The 27,781-nt window shown below is 42.1% G+C and overlaps 1 protein-coding gene across 3 annotated transcripts; it reads right to left on the bottom strand.

Moving 5' to 3' along the window:
* LOC121441893 (meprin A subunit beta-like) lies at positions 1 to 26,556 on the bottom strand. 3 transcript variants are annotated; one of them, XM_041643259.1, is made up of 14 exons: positions 26,544 to 26,556; positions 25,919 to 25,969; positions 25,140 to 25,180; positions 22,335 to 22,390; positions 15,029 to 15,146; positions 13,510 to 13,688; positions 12,358 to 12,576; positions 11,613 to 11,765; positions 10,160 to 10,375; positions 8,384 to 8,827; positions 6,274 to 6,453; positions 5,380 to 5,506; positions 896 to 1,100; positions 1 to 168 (listed from the first exon to the last, which is right to left on the bottom strand). In XM_041643259.1, the coding sequence occupies exons 2-14, from the start codon at positions 25,955 to 25,957 to the stop codon at positions 154 to 156; spliced, it is 1,992 nt and encodes a 663-aa protein (XP_041499193.1). In that variant the 5' UTR covers positions 25,958 to 25,969; positions 26,544 to 26,556; the 3' UTR covers positions 1 to 153. The 3 variants fall into 3 exon arrangements, with proteins under 3 accessions (XP_041499193.1, XP_041499195.1, XP_041499192.1); XM_041643261.1 differs by lacking the exon at positions 26,544 to 26,556 and adding an exon at positions 26,510 to 26,532; XM_041643258.1 differs by lacking the exon at positions 26,544 to 26,556 and adding an exon at positions 26,510 to 26,526 and having other exon boundaries at positions 22,312 to 22,390.
* Between the last annotated feature and the right edge of the window lie 1,225 nt (positions 26,557 to 27,781).

Here is a 27,781-nt window from a genome sequence, read left to right as displayed (position 1 = left end):
TTTTTACCAAAATAATGATTTATTATTCATTCAGCTATTTACAGAGATGGTTGGTTTGGAATGCTGTGAAGGTCATATGGCTTTTGTGAAAAATTCTTCCATGATGAAGAATTCTTTTCATCTCACTTGCTGGCTGTCTGATTGAGTTAATATTCAAAAAGCATGTTGCTGAAAGGAGAAAATACAATCAATGACACAATTCCTAAATATTAAAGCTGCCTCTTCTGTGGGTCACAATGCAAGAGTCAGGTTTTCAAATGAAGCCCCCATGTCAGTCTCCTGGCTCCCCTCCCAGTGGACATGCCTGCTTTGACCCTGGGAAGATGTTCTGCCTTTGTGGCTTGAGTGTCTCAGATGGAAAACATGGTGAGGATTCATGCTGGGGTCATTTAGAAGTTTCATCTGAGGCAAACTTAAAACCATTCACAAGAAAAAAATATTGCCTTGAAGACAGTATCTCCAGAAGAAGGCAGATGTCACTGGAATCTGTATTAAGAGAGACACTTCCCCAAACACACATCCACCCTCTTCCTGAGTCCAGCCATCTGAAGACCCTCAGAACAAAGACACTGATAAGCCATGTCTCCCTTGTTAGGGAGGTAGAGACGTACAGGGAAAGTCATCTGTGTGGGTCAGTTGTGTGGTTCACCCACGAAAAATCATAAACAACCAGAAATAACTCCTAGAGAATAATGAGGCCCCTCCAAAAAGGCTCTGAAGACTGCAGGTTCAGACTCTGATTCACAGTGGTGACAATGGGAGTGCAAATAGTCTCCTGTCAGCCAACTTAGTAAGATGCACAAGGTTAAAAATGAAGAAGATTATAAACGTGCTAAGCTCTTCTACATGGGTTCTCTCCAGAGGGTTTGAATAATAGCCATTACACTCAACTTACGTTTCTTATGTTCAAGGCTGCACTATTTGAACTCATCTTCTCACGGTATTTCCTCTGGGTGCAGTAGACACTGACAAGAGTGATGATCAGCATCACGACAAACACGGCGACAGTGGAAGAAACAGCAATGATAATGGTGTCTTGGGTGGACCCTCTCTTCTCACACAGTCTTCCCATGTACCACCAGTCTTCTCCTGCAGGACACCTACACGAAGAGATATGGTGACATTTATGGTATCGTATGGGTGACATTTAACTGTGAACGTCTTCATAGTTAAAGGGCCCTTGCATATTTGAACACAGATAGTCACTGATGCAGGTAACTATTTGACCCTAGACTACCTGAACCAATGAAGAGAGCACCAGGAGAGGATTATAATAATACCGAGTTAGGAGCTGGGAGAGCAGGGAGAAAGCCACCTGAGGGGATCTGGTCCACTATTGTGGGCTCCACACCTTGGCTAAGGACTCAGCACTTCAGCATGTTCATCTAGAATATGGGGACCTGAGAACCTGCAGAGTCGAGGGACAGGATTGCTGTGAGCATTAAGACATGTAGTAATATAATAAGACATGTAATATAATAAGACATGTAATATAATAAGATATGTAGTATAAGATGTAATATAATAAGACGTAATATAACAAGATATGTAATATAATAACACATAATATAAGACATGTAATAAATAATATATGTAATATAATGTATACTATAATAATATATGTAATTCCATCAGTTAGAGTCTAGTGCACTATGTCCTCACAAATAATTGTTATAGTGGCTGCCAGAGACCCAAATGGAGTTCAAAAGAGTAACTGTTCTGGACAGTTCTATGTCAGCTTGATGTCATCTGAGAGGAGGGAAGCTCAATTAAGAAAATGCCTCCATAAAATTCGACTGCAGTCAAAATACTCAATAAAATACTGGCAAACCAAATCCCTGAACACATAAAAAATAAATCCACCATGATCAAGTAGACTTAATCCCAGAAATTCAGGGATGATTCAACATACAAAAATCAGTCAATGTAATCCGCCATATAAATAAACTTAGAGAAACAAAAAAACAAAGTCATCTTATTAGGTGCTGAAAAACCTTAACAAAATTCAACGCCCTTTTTTGATAAATGTCTTAGAGAAATCAGGGATACAAGGAACATACCTAAACTTAATAAAGGCAATATAGAGCAAGCCAACAGCCAGCATCAAACTAAATGGAATGAAACACAGAGTGTTTCCACTGAAATCAGGACAGACAAGACTGGCCGCTCTCCCCTTATCTATTCAGTATAGAACTGGAGGTTCTAGCTAGAGCATTAAGACAACGAAAGGAGATCAAGGGGATACAAATTGGTAAGGAAGAAGTCAAACTCTCACTATTTGCAGATGATTTGGTAGTGTACATATGTGACCCAAACTCTACCAGGGAACTCCTATGGCTGATAAACACCTTCAGTAATTGTCGGAAGCTACCAGGGAACTCCTATGGCTGATAAACACCTTCAGTAATTGTTGGAAGCTGCAGATTCCTGCCCCCTTGATTTTCTTTGTCTACTTCAGATTCTTTGCCTACTGAAGTGAGCAAAACACTGCATGAGACCTGGCTTGCAGGCGAACTGAGCATGAGCTCTGAGCACGTGACCTCGCCTGCAGCTGCTCTGAGCATGAGATCTGAACACGAGGCCTGCAGCTGAAAAATCCCGAGAACTGGGCGTGGCTAAGGATCCCTATATAAGCTTTCTCTGAGCATAATAAACTTGGCACTTTGCCCTCTTGTATCAAGGATAACCTGGGTCCGCATCTCTCTGACTCTGTGTCTGTCTGTACATTTCTAACTGTCCAGGCTCCATTCCCAAGGCGCGTGCGCAACTGGTTCCGTGCAGGCCTAGTACCTTAGTACTTGTAGTACAGGCATGAACTGTATGGTAGAGCAAAGAGCTCTCGGAACTTTCAGGTTTTTACAGTTGGAGGCCCCACTGGGATAGAGACAGTGTTAGGTTTTTACAAGTAATGTGGCAGGACACAAGATTAACTCAAAATATTAGTAACCTTTTTATATACAAATGATAAACAGGTTGAGAAAGAAATCAGAGAAACATAACCCTTAACAATAGCCACAAATAATATAAAATATCTTGGGATAACCCTAACCAAACAAGTGAAAGACCTGTATTACAAGAACTTAAAGTCTTTAATGAAAGAAATTGAAGAAATATCAGAAAATATTTCAGAAATATCAGAAAAGTCTCCCATACTCTTGGATAGGTAGGATCAACACAATAAAAATGCCAATATTAGCCAGGCGGTGGTGGCACACGCCTTTAATCCCAGCACTTGGAAGGCAGAGGCAGGCGGATCTCTGTAGCCTGGTCTACAAGAGCTAGTACCAGGACAGGCTCCAAAGCTACAGAGAAACCCTCTCTAGAAAAACTAAAAATAAAAAAAAAATTAAAAATGCCAATATTACCAAAAGCAACCTACAGATTCAATGAAATCCCAATCAAAATCCCAGCACAATCACAGTCATCGAAATTAACAATATTCAACTTCATATGGAAAAACAGAAAAACCCAGGATAGCCAAAACAATCCTGTACAATAAAGGAACTTCCGGAGGCATCACCACCACCATCCCTTACTTTAAATTCTACTATAGAGCTATAGTAGTAAAAATAGCTTAGTATTGGCATAAAGACAGACGCATGGATCAATGGCATTGAATCGAAGATCTTGTTATTAATCCACACACATATGAACAAATTTTTGACAAAGAAGCCACAATTGCACAATAGAAAAAAGAGAGCATCTTCAACAAATGGTGCTGTCATAACTGACTGTTGACATGTAGAAGAATGAAAATAGATCCATCTCTATCCTGGACATTCACAAAACTCAAGTCCACATTTGGACTTGACCTCAGCATAAATCCAGTTACACTGACCCTGATAGAAGAGAAAGTGGGAAGTAGCCTTGAATGCTTGGGTACAGGAGACCACTTCCTAAACATAACATCAGTAGCACAGACACTGAGAGCAACAATTAATAAATGGAACCTCCTGAAACTGAGAAGCTTCTATAAGGGAAAGGACATGATAAATAAGACAAAACAATAGCCTACAGAGTGGAAAAAGATCTTCACCAACCCCACATCTGACAGAGGGCTGATTTCCAAAATACAAAAAGAACTAAAGAAAATAGACATCAAAATATCAAATAATCCAATTAAAATGGGGTACAGATCTAAACAGAGAATTCTCTACAGAAAAAACTCAAATGGCCAAAAGACATTTAAAGAATTGCTCAACATCATTGCCATTAGGGCAATGCAAAAAAAAAAAAAAAACCAACCCAAAACCAATCAACCAAACAACAACAACTCTGAGATACCATCTTACACCTGTTGGAATGACTAAGATAACAAACACTGATGACAATTTGTGCTGGAGAAGATATGGAGTAAGGGGAACACTCCTCCACTGCTGGTGGGAGTGCAAACTTTTACAGTCACTTTGGAAATCAGTATGGCAGTTTCTCAGAAAAGTGAGAATTAATCTACCTTAGGGCCTAACAATACCCCTCCTGGGCATATACCCAAAGGATGCACAATCATACCACAAAGACATTTGTTCAACTATGTTCATAGCAGCATTATTCATATTAGCCGGAACCTGGAATCAACCTAAATGCCTCTCAACTGAAGAGAGGATAAAGAAAATGTGGTGCATTTATACAATGGAGTATTAATCAGTGGTAAAAAAAAAAACAACAACACAATGACATCTTGATACTTGCAAGGAAAATGATGGAACTAGAATAAATATCCAGAGTGAGGTAACTCTGATCCAGAAAGACAAATATGGCTTGTACTCATTCATAAGTGGGTATTAGAAGTAAAGCATAGGATAACCAGGCTCAATACACAGTCTCAGAGAAGCTAGGAAAAAAAGAGGACCCTAAGAGGGACACACATAGAGAGCCCTGGTAAAGGGAAATAGTTAAATCTCCTAGATAAACTGCGAAGATGAGTAGTAAGGAGGGAATGGAGGGTGGGAACATGAAGACTCGAGATAACTGCATTGGGGGAGGGACAGAGAGGGGGAGCAATGAAAGAGATATCTCGATAGAAAGAGTCATTATGGGGTAAGGAGAAACCAGGTGCTAGGGAAATCCACAAGGATGACCCCAGCTAAGACTTTATTATTTACACCCTCTTTACTGCTGCTAGGAGTCTTAACTGGGGTCGTCCTGTTTGAGTTCCTACCCTAACTACCTTCAATGAGGGACTACAGTGTAAGAGTATAAGCCAAATAAATCGTTAACTCCCCAACCTGCTTTTCTTATGGTGTTTCATCACAGCAATGGAATCCCTAACTAAGACATTTCCTCAGTGTCATCCTTGTGCATTATCAGCATCAATGCCAGCAGGACAAGAAGGTATCTAGTGAGAGAGTGAGACAGTGAACCTCCCAAGGGAGCCCTCACCTGCACTCGGCTCTATCATCACGGACAGTGCAGATTCCGCCGTTCTGACACTCAACCTCGGAGCAGGAATTGTGGATGGTCGAGGAGGGGTCTGGGATGGTCGACTTAGAGTTGAGGTGAGATATATCTTCAGAGGGAAGGAGAGAACATGGTGGAAATCAACTTTTGTGTCACTTGTTGTTGACCCCAGATGATACTCAGAGTTCAGGCTTGTGACAAAAGTATGTGATCTTGGTGCATGATCCAGTAGCATTTGTGTGCAGTCAAAAGTGGCTTTTGGTAGCAGACTTGATGTCAGTCTCCAGACCCCATGTTTAAGAAAAAGCCATATGAGGTCATGCATCGTTATAATCTCAGCAGTAGAGAGCCAGGGAGACAGGCGAATAACGGGGTTAGAGCCAGCCAGCCAGCCAGCCTACCAGGTAGAAGTGAGAGAGACTGTCTCAAAAAACATGGTGGGTGGTGGTGTTTAAAGCTTAAAGCAGCCACTGGTATACACACACACACACACACACACACACACACACACACACCCCGAGTTGGGGAGCTGGGTGACAACTGCCATGCTTGGCTGTCAGTTGGAGCTCTGAAGGCCAACCTCCTGCCCAGGGTGTTGTGTTTCCTGTGTGAGGAAATAAGATAATACATTTCCAGCCTAAAGATTTCAACTGTTACTCCATAAAATAGTAAATAAATGTTTATCTCTATAACCTTTGATGTTTCAAATTAAGTTATTTTCAGATTTCTAATCATTCATACAAAAAAGTTCCCATCTGTGTCCAGTTCCTCCCACATCCCATAACAAATCGAAAAACAAAACCCAGAAGAACACAGCGGACAACCAATGGCTACAATGAGGAACAAGCTCCCATCAAACTACTGCTGTTTCTATACCTTCAACAGTTAGTAGGATGTAAACATCATCTCCTTTGACGAACTCCCTGCTCTTCAGCCTCTCGTAGGTTATAAAGGCCCAGGTACCATAGCCTATGCTTCTGTAATACTGAGTTCCATTAGGGAAGGAAGCCACATTTCCCACCTTGGAAGGCCTGTCCCAAAAATAGTTTCCATTACCTAAAAAAACAATTTATGTTAATAGGCTGTGTTTAGCATCATCATAATTTTCAGTGGTAGGAAAGCCCAGGCTGTGAGACACAGCTAGGATTGATTGATGCCATTGACCTGTGATGTGGCCCTAGGCACGTCAGTGCAACTAGGAAAGCCCAGGCTGTGAGACACAACTCGGATTGACTGATGCCATTGACCTGTGATGTAGCCCTAGGCACGTCAGTGCAACTAGGAAAGCCCAGGCTGTGAGACACAACTCGGATTGACTGATGCCATTGACCTGTGATGTGGCCCTAGGCACATCAGTGCAACTAGGAAAGCCCAGGCTGTGAGACACAGCTAGGACTGACTGATGCCATTGACCTGTGATGTGGCCCTAGGCACGTCAGTGCAACTAGGAAAGCCCAGGCTGTGAGACACAGCTAGGACTGACTGATGCCATTGACCTGTGATGTGGCCCTAGGCACGTCAGTGCAACTAGGAAAGCCCAGGATGTGAGACACAGCTAGGACTGACTGATGCCATTGACCTGTGATGTGGCCCTAGGCATGTCAGTGCCACGTTCATTCACGTTGCACCTCAGGAAAGGAGATTGCTCACGAGTGAGAACCAAATTCTAAACCAGTGGTTCTCAAGCCGCCTAAGGCTGCGACCCTTTAAGACAGTTCCTTATGTTAACCCTAAAGTTATTTTCACTGTCACTTCATAACTGTAATTTTGCTACAGTTTGAATTATGATGTAAGTATCTCTGTTTTCTGATGGTCTTAGGCAACCCTTGTGAAGGGGCGTTTGACTACCTCCAAGGGGTTGGGACCTACAGATTGAGAACTACTGCTCCTAGACAATGAGTTGAGAGCTACCAGGTGGGGATATAACCCCTATGTATGGTGTCTGTTACAAAAACTTTTCTGTTTGGTGGGATCAAGTCTCAGCAGCCTTCTGAGCTGCAATTGGTCCTTTAAACTGAGTTAAGGCAGTGAGTGGCTGAGGGTTTCCTATACGAGCAAAGAACAATTTATATCATAAACTGAACTTAATGGCATTTCAGTGCCATCCGGAGGGACGTGTTGGAAAGAATGAAATATCTTACATGTTTAAATCCTCCAGTTTCTGTTATTTTTTTTCTATCAGATTCAGTCACTATTTCCTATGTCATTTTGATCCATCCTTGCGATTTATAAAATTCCTTTGATGATATTCGCTTTCCCATAATTCTATGTTTCCCTCTAGTCAGTTTGCAGGAACAAAAGACTGGTGAAATTCCAAGTGTGATCATGGCTCCCTGGGTGATGACTCTTTTTGAGACTTGGAATGTACCACCACCAGTGACAACCCTCTATGGCGCATTAATAAGATGTCACCACCCACTTCCATGCTGTTGCCACCAGTGTCCCAGCAGCTCCATTCTGACTGAAAATCCTCTTCTCAAGAGCTGATTGTGTCCCACAGTGCCAGCAGTGTGACCAAGGCAGCATGGGCGAATGAAACTCACTGTCAGAGGAGCTCTCCCTCCCCACAGCCTTCCATACTGACCTCCCCTAATTCTCCTAACAATTCTATGAGGCTATTGTTCCTGCCTTGGTATGACAGCCAAGAACAGTGGGACTTCAGGAAGGGTTTTCTTTGGGATCACATGACTAATGAAAAGAAAATGTTGACTTAGAACCAAGCATGCCAGCCTCTAAAGCCAACACTCCTTGGCCTAGAATCCAGGGATGATTAAATCCCAGTGTCTCAGTCTTTGCTAACATTCCTAACAGCCTCGGCCTGGGGACTGTCTTCCACAACTGAATCTTTTCCCTGAAGCTGAAAATCCTTACCTCGAGGCTGAACTTCCATAACTAGCCAACGATGTAATCTCTCGTTCCCAAATGACCATCCCTCCTTGAACAACGATCAAGTCCCTAGCCATGAGGAAAATAAGAAGCTACAAACCATTGGTCATCGTTGGGTCTGTAGTTATACTCAGCTCGTTTGACATACGGCGTCGGATGTCAGGATTTTGATCCAAGAGTGTCATTGTGGCTTGTTGCCAGGGACACGGCCACTGTAATTGATCGTCATTGGCACCAGAGATCAGGTAGAAATAAATCCCTACTCTATTCGAGGAATTCAGGTCCAGGTAAACCTGATAAGCATAGCCTTTAGGAGAATAATATGGAGGACTGTACACATCTGTATTCTGGCTGTCAAGAAGCTGTGTGAAATTCGGTATACGCCAGATATGGTGAGGACAGCTGGTTTCTGAGAGATTGATGTCATCGATAGACAGACCACCCGATGATGATCCCGAGCCTCTGAGTCCTTCAAATGCCACTCGGAATTTCTCAGTCACTTGCAATGTTACGTAGTAAAGTTGCCAGCTCCCAATGGGTATATCTGCAGAAAGAGTCACTGTTTCAAGGGTGATGAAGAATTATGAATTCCTTTGTGACATGGTCAGTATTAGAATTCTTTACTTCAAAGGGAAATAATAGTTGGTGAGCCAAAGATACTTATGGATTTGGTGAATGGCTTCTCAATTCTTTATTCCAGGGCATTGCTGCGGCTGGACTGTCCACTGGGTATTGAATGTTTACATGTCTGCTCTCAGCTAGCTCACCCTTTCTCAGAGATGGGTAAGCACCAATCTCTGAGAGCTCCATTCTGCTTACCAGTTACCTGGTATTCTGTCTTAGTTAATAACTGAGCCATATTAACATCTCTGATTTTCTGGTACTCTCATAAAGGTTTCTTTATGTATGTATAACAAAACTGGAATACTTAAATTTCAGTGGAATTTAAGCAGAGTTAAACAGGAATCTACAAGCCCAGGAAGCCACGTCCCGTTCATTCCCAGTGACTAGGCATTACAAATGCTTGCCCGACAGTGGCAACCACATTTGCTGCCATCCACCTCCTTCCTGTCTTGCACGTCTAGCTCACTGGATAGGGAGATTCTTAGCTCACTTAAGCTGGAAATGAGAGGTGAGTCTCTCTTCCAGTCATAGGTTACCTCTGGTAAGAGGGAAGCTGGGAAGGGAAAGTCAAACTACCATCTACCCCTACTCCAGTGAGAAACGGCGTGCAGAAGCACTTCAGGAGCCCCGTGACAACAGGACAGAAAGTCATGCAAACTGTCGGTTCATGCTGGGGGGAAGCTCGACTATATCAGCACTGAATGACAATTGAAACTGCCAGGAAATAAATTGTAAACATCAGATTACAGAAAGTGCTACTGCCCATGGATAGATTACAGACTGAACAAAACCTTCCATCTACATTTGAAGGTTTGGCTTCAGTATGGTCCTTCTTACCCATGAGGACCAGAAGGACTCATAAACAGGTTCTGAAAAGTCTTGTGTGATTGTCTTTTATTTGTAGGCCCACAGGTTGTTCATTGGGCAAATCTGCATCCAAATTTGGACAATGACATATATATATGTCAATACTTCAATGTTTGCGATTACATACATATTAACGCATAATAATCCTTAATTTTTTCTTTACTCCCCATGTCACCCAGAGTTCACAGTGTATTTTTATTACTATGCACAGTTCCTGAGACCAGCTTTGTTTTCTAAGTAAGGACCCTTATTTTATCTTCTTTACAAATAAGGGAGATAAGTTCTATTGAAAGTCGATATTTTTACCCCCTGCTCTGCTGCAAGTAGCCACAGTAATTGAGGAGGTCTCACCTGCATCCAAACTGGGAGACTGTGGATACTGTACCTTGTATTTCTCTCTGTAGGGTTAAAACCCCGTCTGGGTGGCCTGCAGTGTACTCCCGGGTGTAGATTTTCACTTGGTCCTTTTCACTTCCGCTGTTGTACAGGTAAAATTCCAAGCACTGAAACCCTCTCTTGGGGTACAGCATTCTGCTCTCCAGCATTGCTGTGTCCCCCACATTTGCAGAGCTGCTGTTGAAATGCATGAAGAAGCCGGAATCTGTTGAGGGCACAGAAGCACAATGGAAGACAGCAGAGCTCTGGGCTAGGGCTGCTTTCTTTAGTGTTTGCTGAGCTCCCACCAAGCATGGATGCTACAGCCTGTTTGGCCCCAGAATTCACGCATGGGAAATAACTTTCAGACTTCTATGTTGAGGGCATTTGGAAGTGGGATCTTTGGAGGTGACAGAATTACACGAAGTCATGAGTGTGAGCAGTTGTGACTTTTTCAGAAGAGACCTGAGCCAGCAGAATGTTCTGTGTGACCATGTGGTGACCCTTGTCCTGGGAGGCAACAGAGTGTCCCTCTACAGCTGACAAGCAGACACCAGGTACCCTGCTCTTCAACTATCCTGTGTCCATAACCATAAGAAAGTGATATTTTAAAATAAAGCACCCAGTCTCGGGTACTCAGGTATAGAAAGAGGAAACAAACGAAACATGACATTGTGCTGGGTATTATGATGCAGTTCTATAAGCAGGGCGTTTGCAAATGAGACATAGTTAGACACCCTTTCTCTTGCTACAACTTGCAAAAACAGGAAGAATTTGGAAACACCTAGACTGGAGCTTCTTGTCATCATTGTAGGTATTTTGGTACCCAGCTAGGATTCTCTGTGGAGTGACTCACAGCCCAGCGGTGCTCATTCCTCTCCTAAATTCTGTGACGTGTGAGACAACACAGCCCCTGGAATAAAAGTGCATGCAGGAGGTGCATTGCGGTCTGCTCCGCATAGGTACTGAGGGAGACCTCACAGAAGCAAGCTGCTTGATGTAGAACGGAAGCCATTCTGAGTGAGTAAGGCAGAGAAAGGGCATCCCATTACTGTGCACAAGTCTCACTCCTTCGGAGAAACTGAACAGGCTACCAATAATAATTCTGATAGAGGAGATGGAGAAATTGCTCAGTGGTGAAATGCATCTAATGTTCTTGCAATGGACCAGAGTTCCATTCTCAGTACCCATGTTAGGCAGCTCACAACTGCTTGTAACTGCAGAGATTCTGACACCTCTGGTATCTAAGCACACATGCTTTATAGGGCACCTCAATCACATGTGTGTACTCCTGACCTCACACATCCACTCACTGTGCATGCCCGTGACCACATGCACATATTTGGAATAATAAAGAGAGATTATCTTAAAGCCAGTAATGATTCTGATAGAAACGAGAGATGAATCACCCATCTTTCAGACTGAAGAAGAAGCCTGGAGCCACTGATCCTGAAATCTGTTACCTATGCACTGGCCCATATTGGAGTGATCGTTTGCTGGTCCCCCGAGGACCTGTGAAACCCTTTGCCAGTCAGCATTGTCCCCTGAGTTTTGGATCATGCCACAGATATTTTCCAACTCAAAATCACAGGAGTCCATAAAACTCAGCGAAGAAGCTACAAAAAAACAAGGAAATCGATGTGAGCATTTGTTGAACATAGTGACATAAGCGGTCAAGTCTGAGCTGGTCACAGAACTATGAGGAACGTCACTGAAAAGGGAACATCTGGTTGACTGTGCGACCTTATGACTGAAAGACACTTCTCTGCCTGCAGAAGCCCAAAACGAACTTAGTTTGTGTGCATGAATTCCCAGTCCACACCAACCCTTTCTTCTCGTCTATTTGTGGAAAACAGAGTCAATATTCCTCCTGTTAGTCAAACTTTAATGCCACAGCAAAGGTTATTTTGTCTCACTTATGGGACAACTGCACATTTCATTATGACTTAAAAGAGGCTTGAATATAGAAACGGTCTGCACTGGAATTAGCAAACCCTTCGACAGTCAGCATGGGGCTCATTGTGCAAGGACTCCGGCTGCTTTAGTAAATCTCAAGGCAAACTTTGTAAGAAGACAAGTGCTGAAAATGGCTAGTAGGATATTCTGATATTTTTTAAATCAAACTTTTATGATCTCAGAGACCCCAAAGGTGTCCAGAACATCCCTTATCCAGCAAGGAGAGGTCCTTTCAAGGTGCCCATCACTTACAGCAGTTGTACAGCCGGTTCAGCTTCAACACATCATAGTCACTGAAGTCCATTTGTTGGCCAATCACATCTTCAAAATCCGAGATCTTTGTGACAATGGTGGGCTCTGTTCCGTTCTGGAAAGCTGTCTTATCGTAGTGCATGACCGAGGTGTAGTCATAGGGTACATTCAGGGAATCGGACACACTGTCATCATATATGTTGAAATTGTGTTCTCTGCCTGGATATGTTTTAAAAACTTTAATTGTTTTATGTTCAACGAAATAATGCCGCTCTTACTTAACACTGTTAACGGAGAAATACAAAACATAATAGAGCAAACTTTGTGCACATTATCTCCTGAGTGTCACGTGTTCCAGACACCCCTGTCTTTGGACCCGCTATCATGCACAGTTGTGATAGCAACAGTCAAACTAACAACTTGACACTTTCAGTCCAGCCCAAAGTCTAATTTCTACCGACTGTTGTTGGAAAGGAAGATTCTGTGAAACTGTGGAAACATTTAGAGTCACCGGCTAGCAATGCTCATGGTTTAATGTGCTCACAGCAGACCGGGTAAAAGCAGGTCTTTAGGGAGTATGCTAAAACGGGAGCCTGTGTTGATAACATGGGCGCAGCGTCATTAGAAAAGATGGACATCATTGAGGACTCAAAGGTTACTGGGATTCTTGCACTTGCATTTAAATTACATTGACTATAGTTCATAAAGCACATATTATAAAATTTCAAATAAGTGTCTTTGCAGCAAATGTGTTCTTACAAAAAATACTTCATGAAGTGACAGGCATGGTGACTGAGTTTATTTTAATGAGGCTCTAAATGTGCTATTTTATTAATATGTACATAGCAGAATATCACCTTGTTGCCCATATATGTATATAAAGATAATGGGAAATTCATAATGTTATTTTTTGAGCCATCATAAGCTCCAAGGACAATCATTTTAAAACATTTTCCTGAGTGTATTTAGAGAAGACACCAGGCTGCTTAGCATCCTTCTATTGGATAACTGATTGCAATTTGATATCAGGTGAATTTGTAGACACAATCAAGTACATCTGGTATCAAAGCACAGACACCCATTGCCTGGCTGGTCCTGATGCAAACATCCTCAGAAAGTTGACCTATAGCTAACTATATAAGAGAAACATACCTGATAGAATCCTGTCCCAAACTATAGTGACATAGTCATCTCGGTCAGAACGAGACTGCTCATGCAAGAATCCCAGGGCATGGAGGAACTCATGTTGAACCGTTGCTATTCTGTCACAGTTTTCCCCGATGGACAGCTCCTGCTTCCCAACATGCCAATTTCCCACTGAAGACCAGCACCTGACGGAGAGTGTGCAGATCAGGGACAGGCTGTTTGCACGAGGAACACGAGCTCACAAGATAGAGGCCTCACTGCCTAGCCCTCTTGTTAAACTGCATATGTCCTCTTGCTGAGTGTGGCCATGGAAGTGCTCTCAGCATAAACAAAGTGAGAAGTCAGCCGTGCTCATCCTGGGAATCACAACCCTTTCTAAGTGGGCATTGCTATGCTCTTCACCACGAGTTGTTTTGTTTCCTAATTTCATTGTTTATCTCTGTGAGTGTCTGTCTAGGTCTAAGTATGTGGTTGGATACCCCGGAAGTCATAAGAGGGAGCTGAGCCCCTGGAACTGGAATCACAGCTGTTTGTGAGCCAGCTAACACGGATGCTGGGAACAGAGTGCAGTTCCCTACAAGAGCATCTAGGGTCTTAACCACTGAGTTATTTCATCAGTTAACAGATAGGAGTTTTATAGGAACAGCAATCACTCAGAATCACTGTGTTCAGATCAATGACACTGCCACCTTTCAAGTAATAAGACTTACTCAGCTAAAATGAACTCCCACACTATGTACAGAACATTTTACTAGCAGGGAGAATAAAGAATATTCCGTTGTCAATGAGATGAAGCTCACAGGGCTGTAGGATAAATGGCATCCATTCACACTTACTCTTTGTTGACTTTGGTAGTCTGGTTGTGTGAATGAAACCATTTTCAATTTTCTTATGTCTTTTCCTGAATGTGCATCTGTGTACACATATTTATGCAGGTGTGTATGCGTGTGGCGGCCAGAAGCATGTCATCCTCAGTTACCCTCCCCCTTACATTTTGAGACAGGTTCTCTCACAGAACCTGAAGATCAGCAATTTGATTAGGCTGGCTGGCCAGTGACATCAGTGAATCTGCTCCTATATCCCTGAATGAAAAGTGGTCTGTCTCATCTAGGATTTTTTTTCAAATGGTGCTGGGGATCCGAACTCAGGAGGTCTTTTTGCTTTGCAGCAAGGATTTCAGCAACTGAGTCATCTCTCTATTACCAGGTTGACTGCTCTTTCCTTCCTTTCTTTTCTTTTTTCCTTTCTCCCCCTTTCTCCTTGTTCCTTCCTACTCATTCCTTTTCATAGTACTGTTACCCTAACCCAGGGACGGACACATACCAGGCAGGCCCTCTAATATTGTAAGAAAACTTTATTCTATGGCCAGAGAAACCAGGTCTAAAGGTCATGCTCCGCCCAGATAGTAAAGGAAGTTGTTGCCCCACCTGAAAGTCCGGACCTTGAATGATTACTGTGGTGTCTATATTGTTCCTTGGAGAACAATAGCCACCTCGGAACCTTACCAGGTAACCCTTGAACTTACCCACTGCCCTTGAACACTGATATGTAGTTAGCTTCTCCAGACCAGGGCTTGAAGTCGATGCACGTTTTAAGGCGGTAACGCTCGAAGGCTTTGAGGATAACTCCTTTAGCGTTCATATCTGACAGAAGACAAAAGTGTGCACTGAGATTCTTAAAACAAGGTCACCACATCACTGTCTTAGAGCCAGATGGAATCGGGGCCCAAGAGTAAAGCTCTGACAGGAGACCTTCATCCTTCTGTGAACCAAGCAGAACATGTGTGAAAGCATCACAAACTGCAGAGACCTCGAGCAGGGTAAGCTGTCCATTTACCGTGTGTCTTTACTACCACAGGCCTTGGCTAAGTGTGAGTCATTTGAAGAATGCTTGACTTGGCTCATGTGGGAAATTCTTCTCATCCCAAGGATGAAGGAAGTTCCTGAAAATCTCAGGATCTCAGCAAACATTAGAGTAGTTCCTTAGTTCCTTTTTTTTTTTTTTTTTTTTTTTTTTCTTTTTCAGACAGGGTTTCTCTGTAGCTTTGGAGCCTGTCCTGGAACTAGCTCTTGTAGCCCAGGCTGGTCTCAAACTCACAAAGATCCTCCTGCCTCTGCCTCCCGAGTGCTGGGATTTAACATGTACCACCACCGCCTGGCATTGGAGTAGTTCCTGAGACCTACATGTGATAAGGTTCCTCTGAGTCCACATGTACACTGTGGCACACACACAAACAGAATAGATAAATAATGTCATTTAAAAATACAAAAAGAAAAATGCAATACATTAACTTAAAGAACCAGAAAAACCTAGAACACCATAATTTCAATTATATAAAAATTTGTTTATTTGAATTGGAGTATCTATGCTGAATTCTTTTTTTTTTCTTTTTCTTTTTGTTCTTTTCTTTTTTGAGGTAGAGTTTTCTCTGTGTAGTCTTGGAGCCTATCCTAGAACTCACTCTGTAGACAAATCTGGCCTGGAACTCACAGAGCTCTGCCTGCCTCTGCCTCCCAAATTCTGGAACTAAAGGTATGCACCACCAGTACCCAACTCCATGCTGACTTCTTAACCTATCATGTTTTCTGAACAGTTGTTCTCTAAGCTGAGCTGCATCCTTGGTCATCCCTACACTCAGTACCCTCTTCTTGGTTCCTCACTTAGAGCCAGGTGTCTGTGGAGAGCCCTGATGTGTGTGATGTGCAAGGACTGCGTGCCAGACAAGCTCTCTACTAAGTGAGCTTCAGCCTTGTTCCTTTTTTTATTTTAAAGGATCTTTACAAGTTAATCAGTGTGAAAAGGATGAATCCATAATAATAACCATGTAAAGACATTTTTCTCTCAACTAGTGATTTCCGTTCTGCTACCATAGTTCAGCTTACCATTTGGTCTATAATAGTCACACCTCATTTCATAGGATCTGAACTATACAATTGTGTATTACAGACAAAATATCTTCAAGTTTGCTTTGAAATGATACAAGGAAAGAATAGATCAAGATTTCAAGTTTACGGAAAGCCATAGTACAACAGTTGACCAATATAAATAGTTCTTAATACTTGTTTATTCTGTTTTATTCAGATAACAACGCTAAGATTCTTAGCACCTGTTCCCCTATACTCTCCTTGTGCTAGTTTTCTGCTCTTTAAGTAAAAACTTTTCAAAGTCAACAAATTTATAGCCACTGTTTCTATCAAATAGTGATACATCAAAATCCCAATTCTCATGAATTTTAACATATTCAAAGGACATTATTTAACCTACGACTGAAAAACTGTGCCTTAACTTTTTTTAAAAAAAAAGACAGCCACATCAGTTTAATCACATATGTGATACTATCTATCCAATTTATTAAAAATTATAACAAAGAAAATAATGACCTAGTGCTCCAAACTTCAGCTGTGCGTGGAGAAGACACTATGAAGACACAAGAGACTGCCTTGCAATACAAAGTACAGATTCCTTCTACACAGGTGGATAAATAAAGGACAATTCTAGTTATCTAAAGTCAAGTAACTGTACACATTTTACCTACACTTTTGTGCACTGTCTTAATATGGATAGGACTGTTTTTCTACTGGTTACATTTGTAACCAGAGCAAAATAACCCAAGTAATACAAAGTGTTAAAGTTCAGTATAAACATTCAAAAGCAGACATACTAATTCTATTAGGAATGTAATTATGGTGTTACATTTTATAGTCTACAATGATGTTTAGGGATCCCACAGACAGACAACGATTACTGCTTGAGGGAAATACATAAAGTTGTAGCAAAGCTTTGTAGTTATAAGAAACATTACCAAAGAATGTGCGAATTTAATGTTTATTCCACCTTTCTGTCATATTTCTGGATTCTTTACCAATGTTACATGAAGAAGAAAAAAAACAAAAGCAAAACAAATGAAAACTGAAATCAGAATCAATAATGTTATGAAGGAGGAAAGCCAATAAATTAAACTTAGCAGCCATCAGCAAGAGGCCAGCAAGGAGCATGTTGTGGAAGGACACCAGGTTGCTGGAAAACTGCAAGACATGCTCCCGCACGGAGTGGAACAGAAGTAGATCTTTTCCTGCTAAGGTAACAGAAATGCAAGTTCTTTTTGAATACTGTGGCAAGGCAAATGTGTGTATTATGGTCATTCTAACCAGCTGTTACAGGGTGGGCCACATCTACGGGCAGATTCTGGGGTGGCGTATACTGCAATTCTTTGATTGGGATAGTGCACACACTAGCAAAAATTGGGGAGTGTGGGGGGGTGGAGACATGAACACAGAAGTACAAGACAAAGGTGAATGAGACTTCTCTTATATCTTAGCAACATTTATGTGGAATCAGCCTTCAATGCAGTCCACTTTGCTTGAACGAGGCTTTGTTTCAGCTCCCAGTCTCGCCTGCGTGATACATTCCTGTGAGAACACTCAGGTGTCTTCTTAAACAACAAACCTATTTTTAGTAGTGGAGCCACTCCTAGTAGCTGAGTCTGCCTGGGACTGATAACCAATCACTGTCTTTGGAGAAAGTCCTGACCTTTTCCTTGTGGACCTTCCTCTGCCTGTGACTGCGGCTCTGCTTTCACATTCAGTAGTCCATGTTGCTGTCTTATCACCTTCAGCTCTGTCACTGACAACAGCTCCACCTGTGTCATCGCTGAGGTCATCAAAATGCACAGTAGCATCTCTAGAAATGATTGATTCTTAAGAGACATTAGTTTTCATATTTCCCCCAAAGGGTGTTTTCAGACTCATATTCATCAGAGGCAATGCTTCTCCAGTTCACAGAGAAACTGAGCTCTTTACAGTTGAGCCAGGCTGGCTTGTGTTCTCTGTCAGCTCTCTCTGTCTGCCTCTCTCTCTGTCTCTCTGGCTGTCTCCCTCTGTGTCTATCTCTTTCCCTCTCTGTTTCTCTCTCTCTGTCCCTGTCTATTTCTGTCTCTATCCATCTCTCTCTTACCATGGTCAGGTCTTGGGCTCAGATCATCTGCCTTTCCTCCAGAGGAGGGCTGGAATGACAGGTGTGCCCCACCACACCTAGCTCATAACTGAATTTCTTTTGTATGAAAAGCTTTTTTTTTTTTTAGTTTTGTATTAGGTTCTTTTGACTATCCCCACCCTTTTCCTTTGTGTGTGTGTGTGTATTGTGCACATGTGTGGGCATGTGGCATGTGTGTGTGCATGTGGGTGGAAGCTGTGGGAACCCCTTCAGCCAATGGCCTTTAAGATAGCAGCCCACAATGGGCATTGTCTCATGTAATATAAAAGCATGTGTGGGCCTTTTGGCTACTGGATTTTGTTCCAGTTCCCAGCACATGCAGAGGATTGCAGATCTTTATTCTTTCTGTGAGTTTATCCCCAGATAAATAAACCTTTGTTATACTCCATTTCGGGCTATTGTGGAACTCTTTTGTATGCCAACAAATTGGCGCCCAACATGGCAGAGTCCATGCCATTATTGGACCCTGCCCAGAACCCTGTCTGTGGCCTTCTCCCACCCCAGGCAGCTAAACTACCACGCTGCAGCTGAACTACCCTCTTGGCTCACAGCTGCACACGTTTGGCTGGCCTGCTGCATGGTGACTTGGCAATTTCCTGCCGCCTTTGCTCATTTGGCTTGGTATTGCCTACTATGTGGTTGAATTGCTGTCATCCGCGGCTTTTTGCCAAAACTCCTCGGCATCTTCTGCCAGACCTACTATGATCAGGTCTAGCTCTGACTCTTGGAGCAGGGGCTGCTCTGGCTTGCATTTCCAGTTTGGATCTGCAAATGCCAAGCTTTGACCAATAGTTTTGCTACTTGCAACTGCCTGCCAGCTGTGGGTTCCTTGATATTCTGCTCAACTCAAACCTCTGTATGCAGATTTTAAGTAATTGACTAAATTTGTTAGTAATTCCAGATAATATCTAAAGATGAGAAGATAGCATTAAAGTAAAAATTTTAAACCTTAGAATCACATGTGTAGAATGATTAAAAGATTTCTACAAGAAATTAAGCAAACAGTAGTATCTTATGGCATACATTCACTATTTGTTAGGGAGATGGTAAAGATATGGGTTTCTCAAACATTGGTTTTAATTAATCTTAGTGGTGCTAGAAGATGGGCTGCAGTTATGGTGGAAGAACTATTGGAGAGAGGAGGCTAAAGCTCTAGAGCAGCAAGGTAGAGTTAAAGGGTTGGAGGCTTCCCAAGGTCAAATTCTTGGCAAGGGCCTCTATGCTGATCCACGGAGCCAAGCTATTTACAATGATCACATCTTGTCCCTATGCCACACAAAAACCTTAAATGCTTTGAACAGGATTCAAGAACTAGGAAGCAGAATTGAATCATATACTAAGGTCATAGAAGGCCCAAGAGAACCCTTTAGTGACTTTTTACAAAGATTAACTGAAGCTGTACAAATAGAGGTACCAGATCTAGAAGCTAGACAAATACTTATTGAATCTCTGGCTTTTGAAAATGCCAGTGTAGAATGCAAAAAGATACTTGTGCCTTTAAATGCCAGATCAGCACCAATGGCTGAGTGGATTCTGCACACAGTCAATGTTGAGTCATTTGACTATAATATTGAGGCTTGGGTAGGAGAAACAGTTTCCAAAGATATGAAGAGACATCAAAATACTAAATGTTTTAATTGTGGTAGAATAGGACATCTGAGAAGGTATTCCTAGAAATAATGTTTCCTCTGGGAATGACAAAATAGAAGGTGTCAATCTTCTGGACTATGTGGAAGATGCAGCAAAGGCTGACATTGGACCAATGAATGTAGACCAACAAGAAACAGACAAGGCAACCGCTACCATCATGAAATACCTTGGGGGGGGGGCTCTCATGGGCCTCCAGATCAGATGTGGTCCAGTCATTCCCAATCACTCTGGAGAACATGCCTCCCCAGGAAAATTAAAAAAATCCTGTGCCTGTTGTAAAAACCATACTTCCGGGGCTGGAGAGATGGCTCAGAGGTTAAGAGCACTGGTTATTCTTCCAGAGGTCCTGAGTTCAATTCCCAGCAACTACATGGTGGCTTACAACCATCTGTAATGAGATCTGGCACTCTCTTCTGGCCTACAGACATACATTCAGACAGACCACTGTATACATAATAAATAAATAAATAAAGTTTTTTAAAAAACCATACTTCTCTGGATGAAAGAATAAACATAGATGATGCATTAAAAATTCAAGTATAAAACAGAAAACATATATTTTGGCCAACTTCTATAAATGATCAAAGACCAAAGCTGAGAGTACAAATAAATAACATTGGTTAATGGATATTGGTGCAGATGTAACCAATATTACTTCAGAATCTTGGCATTTGAATTGACCTCTTCAGGAGTGTACACAGGATGTGGAGTCTCAGGATGATTTCAGAACTCATTCTCCATGGTTCCTCTACCTTAATCATTAGGGGAAGGTCTCTCAATCAAACTCAGAGTTTTCCAATATGGCTAGTCTCCATAGCCACCTTGCTCTGGGGTTCCTCAATTACAGTTAGTTCCTATACACAGCAAGCATCTATATGATTTCTGAATTCCCATTCTCATGCTTGTCATCTCCCCAGCCCTCTTCTGACTTTTTAATAATTGGCTACTAAGCTAGGAACTATATATTTTCTGAAAAGGTAAAAGATAGTGGACTCTTGTTAACACCTGGACTTGGCAAAATAAAATCTTGGCAAAGCAAAGCCATTTTCTATAAATTTGTTTGATTGGTTATTTTGTGAATTTTACTCATTTTTACACCCTGTGCTGGGACTAAGGCTGTGGGACTGGCTCAATAGTTAAGCTTTTGTACTGCTCAGCTAGAAGACTGAAATTCGGTTCCTAAAATCGACATGCAATGGCTCCAAGCAATTCACGGGGATTCAATGTCTCCTCTGCCCTCTGCCAGCACTGCAAATATGAGGTATTCACTCACAAGATATATGCACATACACATAACTAGGAGGAATAAACATGAATCTGTTTTTATAATCACTTATGATATGGTAGTGATCTGTGGTATTCCATCTGCTAGCATACCCAAGGCCTGGATTCTACCATTAGCTCTGCAAGGAATAAATAAATACCTAAACATGAGGAAATGTTGCCTTAAAAGAAAGACTATTGGGGCTGCAGAGATAGCTTATGGTCAAGAGCAAGCACTGCTCTTCCAGAGGACCCAACCTGAGTCCTCAGTGCATGTCAGGGGTTCACAGCTGACTGTAACTCCAGTTCCAGGGGCTCCAGCACTCCTCTGTCTACCACAGAACTACACTCACATCCACAGACACACAGAGAGGGGGCAGGAGAAGAAGTGTGAGGGGAGGGAGTGAGAAGGGGGGATGAAGGAAGAAAAGAGAAAGAGAGGAGCGAGAGAGGGTGAAAGAAAGAGAATATGAATTAAAAATAGCAATAAAATCTAGAGCAAGCCTTATTAAAACCAAGAGTGTTTCCTTAATCTCTATGTTTGAACTAAGGCAACACCCAGGGGCGGTGGCTTGGAATGGAACTTTCCACCAAATATCCCAGACTCCTTGGGTATAGGGGTGTTAGAGGGTGAGGTGATGCTTCCAACCAAAGCATTCAACACAAAGTAAGTAATCTCCATCAAGGTTGATTGAATTATTCTTAAATTGGTCAAAATCCAACTTGTATTCAGGCAGAATTATTTAAGTTCTTTTAATTCTACATTTTGCTTTTTTTTTTTTTTAAAGTGAATGTGCATAGCCACACAGAGGAACGACAAAAGCCTTAGGCCATTCTAGTAGACATTAATCTATCATCCCAGGAACACACAGTAGCTGTGGATACTCCAAAGTGAGTACTAACCCAAGCTATCATTTAGAACATACGGAATGGTATGTGGCCATCTAAAGATGTCTCCAATGATGGAACTCTTCCCTTGCGGCTGTCAAAAATAAATGTGAAAAGGATCAGTTAGGTAAACTAGACAAAGCCAATCAATAATCAATCTTGAAATAAGTGGAGTTTACAGTTCTTCCTGGTAGCTCAAACCAATAGGGCATGAGTCTGAATTTTGGCCATAATTTAATAAAGTTTATGGAAATAACTAACTAATTTATATATTTAACATGAAGCTAAAGAAGAAATGATACTCAAAAAAGATTGCTGGAAACTCCACTATAAGTACTGTTAGATGTTTAAATATTAAAAACACATAAGAACAGGCTATTGATATCTCCATAGTTAAGGCTGCCTACTGCCCTTTAAGAGGATCTAAGTTCAGTTCCCAGCACCCACATCAACAGCTCGTAGTTGCCTGTAACTCTAGAGGATCCAGTGCCCTCTCTGGCAGTCATGAGCAACTGCATGTATGTGGTACATGTAACCTCATGCAGGCTCAAACACGCAGGCACACACAGCATAAATATGGTACACATAATTTCATGCCAGGTCACACACACACAGCATGCATATGATATATATAAACAAAAGCAGGCTCACACAGATGTACACATACACAGCATACATATGATATACATAAATAAATGCAGGCTCACACATGTAAAAATAAATAAGTAAACATACAGAAGGAAAGTGATAACTAAACCAAACCTTAAAAATATGCATCTCAGGAAAAAAAAAGCAGACATAAGATGGATGAAAATTTTCAAATTTTTCTGAAGGAGGGCCTGGAGAGACAGCTCAGCTGTTAGAGCACTTGCTGTTCTTAAGAGCAGAGGGGCTAGTTTATTCCCAGCACCCATGTGGTAACTCAAAACCACCCATAACCCCAGTTCCAGGAGTCTCAATGACCTCTTATGGCTGCAGTAGCCCTAGACACACACACAGTACAGAGATACATGCCAGCAAAACACTCATACACATAGGATAAAAAGAGATGAATAAAAATATTTGTAAAGTAATTTAAACATTATAATGAAAATGAATGATGTTTTATTAGTCTATCTACTCTGGCAATATAACAAATGTCATCCCAGGCAACAGACACGTCTGGGTAGTAAACGCAGCAAGGTCTGCAAACTTGAAAAGCAGGTGCTTTATCTACTGAGTCATCTCTGCCACAGCCACCCATGTAGAAGATAACTTTACTATGGGAAATGGGCTTCCAAGTGGAAAAGATTATAGAGAGGGAAATGCAATATTTGAAACAGGAGGAAGAGTTTGAAGGCTATGAGAAACGTACAAGGAACCAAAGGACAGGGCTTGGATTATGATGGTGGGGAAGGTGCGTGACTCAGGGGAGCTATAGACAGGATGGCAGGGAGCGCGAACGGGCTGGGAAGGGGTGGAGATAGCTTAGGAGCAAAGGGGACTCCTGAAGCTTTTATGCATTTCCTTGAGGTGAAGGACGTGAAGCAATGCTGACCAGCTGGAGAGGAAGATTCTAGGGGAGGGCTCTCGTGGGGAGAGTCAGAGGACACCTGAGATTTGCAGTGTCTTGTAGACGTTCACATGCAGTGTACCAAGGGAGCCTGGGGCTCAGGGACAGGGCAGGGCTAGAGTTACCCACTGGCTGTCCTCGGCACAGAGGGCTTGTGTGATGCCCTGGCTCAGGTGAGAAGAAGAAGCAGAGAGAAAGGAGGGTCCAGGACCAGGGGAAAGCTTTCAGTGGCAACTCTCTCCCCATTTCCCTTTCTTCTCTTCTTCCTACCCTGTCATCCTCTCTCCTGCAGAGTTCTGGGGGAAATGGTGTGATTTTGCAGATCACTAAGCTCTATTGGATAATGTCTGTGTCTGAGGCCGTATATATTGTAAATTATGAATGATCTTGTTAATTTGTCTGTTTTTGTAAGTTTATACAAACTTACAAAATAATTCCAATATAAGAATTACTAACACATTAAGTATCTATGTTTGACTCCAACACCTACAAAGGGATAGTTAAGTTCTTAAATTTTTAAAAATGTGGCAAATAAACAATGATCTCTTGATTTTCTTTTTAAAAAGTGCCTAAGACACTGAACTTTTGTTTTTTGGTTGGTTGGTTTGTTTTGCTTTGTTTTTTTTTGGGGGGGGGAGGCAGGGTTTCACTGTGCAGCCCTGGCTGTCCTGGAACTTACCATGTTGACCAGGCTGCTTGAACTCAGAGACCAACAAGTTTCTGCCTGAGTGCTGGGATTAAAGGTGTGTGGCAGGCCACCATGTCCAGTAAGACACTGAAGTTTTAAACCCCATTACTCTGCATAGACATCTACCCATGCATTCAGCATGGCGTCGTGACAGCTAGGTCAGGATCAGTACTCTAAGAGCTGCTTTGGAAGAGCCCTTCCTTGATCTCACCATTTGTAGTGATGGGGAAGGGGAGAATAATAATAATAGCATTATTACTATTTCTTTTGATAAAAAGATTGGAGATATTTACAAATTCAGTTTTATTATGCTTCAATCAGTTAAACCAGTTCTGTTTTTAAATGAAAATTCTTATTGCTGCAATCATTAAAATCAGAGCACCACATATGTGAGATAGTGACCTTCACCGCACAGAAACCCTGAGCAATGGAAGATGAAGGTGTAGACATGAGAGTCCTTCCTGGACAGCATCTCAGGGAGTTAGCGCCACCGGCGGCTGCACCTTCAGAAACAGAGTCTACACAAGCAGCCTGTGCCCATCCATCTGCAGATACTCACAGCTGGCTCCCATCATTCACCATGCAAGCATCACTGCAACTCACCTTGAGTTTGATGTCTCCCTCAAAAAGGTCCAGTCCCAAACCTAAGAGAAGAATTCAGATAATTCATGTTATTGAACTGAGTTTGCATACCACATAATAGATGATGTTTTAACAATTCCAAAGAGAGAAGGCTCATAAGATCCTACCCACCACGATCTGTAGGCAGGTTAAAAGTTGCTTTATGTGGAAGAGACATTTTCTTTATCGGTATAGCCACTGTTAAGTTGCCCATGATGAAGAAAAGGTATTTTATTTATCAGTGTAGCCATATTAAGTTGTAAATGACCCTTCACACCCAGACTGTTGTAAGAAACCCTAATGACACACATCAGTTCCCAAGAGGAGAGAAAAACCAAGAGAGGAGAGTGGGACTAACTGAGAAGAGGGCGGAGAGTGCTGGAGCCTGGGGAACTGGAGGGAAATAGAGAGGGTAATGGGATAGACAGGAACAAATATGTTATATACATGCATTAAAATGTCATAAGGAAAGCCACCATCGTACATAAGTAAAATATGATAATAAAAAGAACTAAGAGGGGCCTTGCGAGACAGCTCAGGCAGTAAAAGGCACATGCCACCACGCCTTGACACCTGAGTTCGAGTCCTGGGAAGCCGTATGGTGGGAAAAGGATCGATTCCCACATGATGTCCTCTGACCTCCAACATGTACTGTGTCATACACACACACACACACACACACACACACACACACACACACACACAAATAATAAAAATATTTTAAATATGGTAGCAAAAAAGAATGAAAAAAATCCACAAACCTTCATTGATGTTGAATATGTCTCGATCAATGCCCTCATCTATATCTTTGACTGAAATAAGAAAAAAAAAACACATTGAACGTTATGTTCATGAGAGGAAAGAGGATCTCATTAATCAAACAATCAGAAGGAAACAAGTTGTTGCCTCAGATTCTAACTTAACTTGCATTGATTAACTGAGGGGGACGCTCATTCCTTGCGACCCTCCTGGGAGCCAGAGTGGGGACTAGACGGAGGATTTGGATGCATACTCTGTCCTTTCCACATCCCTTGGGTGTCAGGTGACTGTAGGAATAGCATGGGTCACTCCGTACGTCAGTAACCATAGCGTGGAAGGTGGGAATGAGTGACTAACTAGGAAATGAGTGTCTAAAATCGCTCAGCCCATAAGCCATTTTATTGGCCGTTCTTGCACTTCTGTTTTTCAGCTGGGCAGATGGGTCCTGGTGAACGGAGCCAGCCAGAGTTGAGCAAAGTTCAGGTCACCGCTGCAGTCACGCTGTCTTCTGCTCCATTCCACCTGCCACCTTCCCCTTGGGTGGGCACACCCTGGTGCTTCTGTCCCTGTCATTCACCCCATAACTGTCTTACCCTGCATGCTAGGGCAAATCTCCAGCAGACTCACCAAGGTTCTCTGGAGCCGGCTGTGAAATAAACACACAAAAAAATACAATTCTTGTGATACCCATAATACAAACGAATTTGTTACAATTTTAGATTAATTTTATAATCATCCTTAATATTTAAGATTTCATTCATTCATTTATTTATATGGTGTCCATGTGTGATGGACAGAGCAGAACTGGAGATGATCAGTTCCCTGTGTCCGGTGTGAGTTCCTAGGACTAAACTCACACCATCAAGCCTGCGGCCAGGGCTGTGTCACCTGCTGAGCCATCTCACTGGCCCCAATGTTGTATTTATTTTGAACAGAGTCTCTCTTTTACTTCAAACTGGAACTCATATTTCAGTCTAAGTCTAACCGTGAACTTGATACAATCCTCCTGCCTCAGCCGCCCAAGTACTGGGGTGACAAGCATGAGCCACAGTGGCTCTAACTCACAACCACACAATTCTTTTTACTAATATGACATATTGTTTCCTTCCATATATGCCAGACAAGCAAGCTGGGGTTTACATGACGTTCTGACCAGATATTCTTACTTCTTATAGAAACTGAACCCTCCTGTTCAATGAGTTTAAAGGTAGAGACAAAAAATCAACTTCAAAGCTGGAAAAGAACACAGTGCACAAGACTCCAGCCCTGGTATACACACTAGCTTTACACATGATATCATGTAACACTCATGAAACAGTGCTTGGGAGAGCTAAAAATTTATTTCCAAATAATAACAGAAACTTTTCCTCATACCTCAGGAAAATCATGTTTACTTTCATGTTTCTCTCAAGACTCTATATTCGAAAAACAATACCTAACATCTAAGCAAAGAACGAATAGGTAGATTTTGTGATTTTTTTTAAAAAAATATACATTCCTCTTTTCCGTTTTTGTTTGTTTTTGAAACAGTTTCTCTCTGAGTAGACCTGGCTCTCCTGTACACCAGGCTGGCCTTGGTGTCAGAGTTGCCTCTGCCTCCCAAGTGCAAGAATTAAAGGCTTGTGCCACCAGCACCCGGCTAAAATACATATATTTTCAAATGGATAGGAAACAAATTACAGAGTTATATTCACAATGTGTAAATAAAAATTAAAACCAACATCAGAAATTTATTTTGGGGGTGGGTTATGCACAGATGCATGTTGAGGGGGGTGCTTATAGTGGCCAGAAATCATCCACAGGTGTTATTCCTCAGGAGCCAACTGCCTTACTTCCAACACAGAGTCTCTCACTGGGCCCATAGC

Source organism: Microtus oregoni, unplaced genomic scaffold (assembly GCF_018167655.1).
Source record: "Microtus oregoni isolate MIOR12 unplaced genomic scaffold, Mior012 000082F_ref0000272, whole genome shotgun sequence".
NCBI lineage: Eukaryota > Metazoa > Chordata > Mammalia > Rodentia > Cricetidae > Microtus > Microtus oregoni.
The sequence above is the reverse complement of the archived record's forward strand: the minus strand, read 5'-3'. Positions and strand labels throughout refer to the sequence as shown.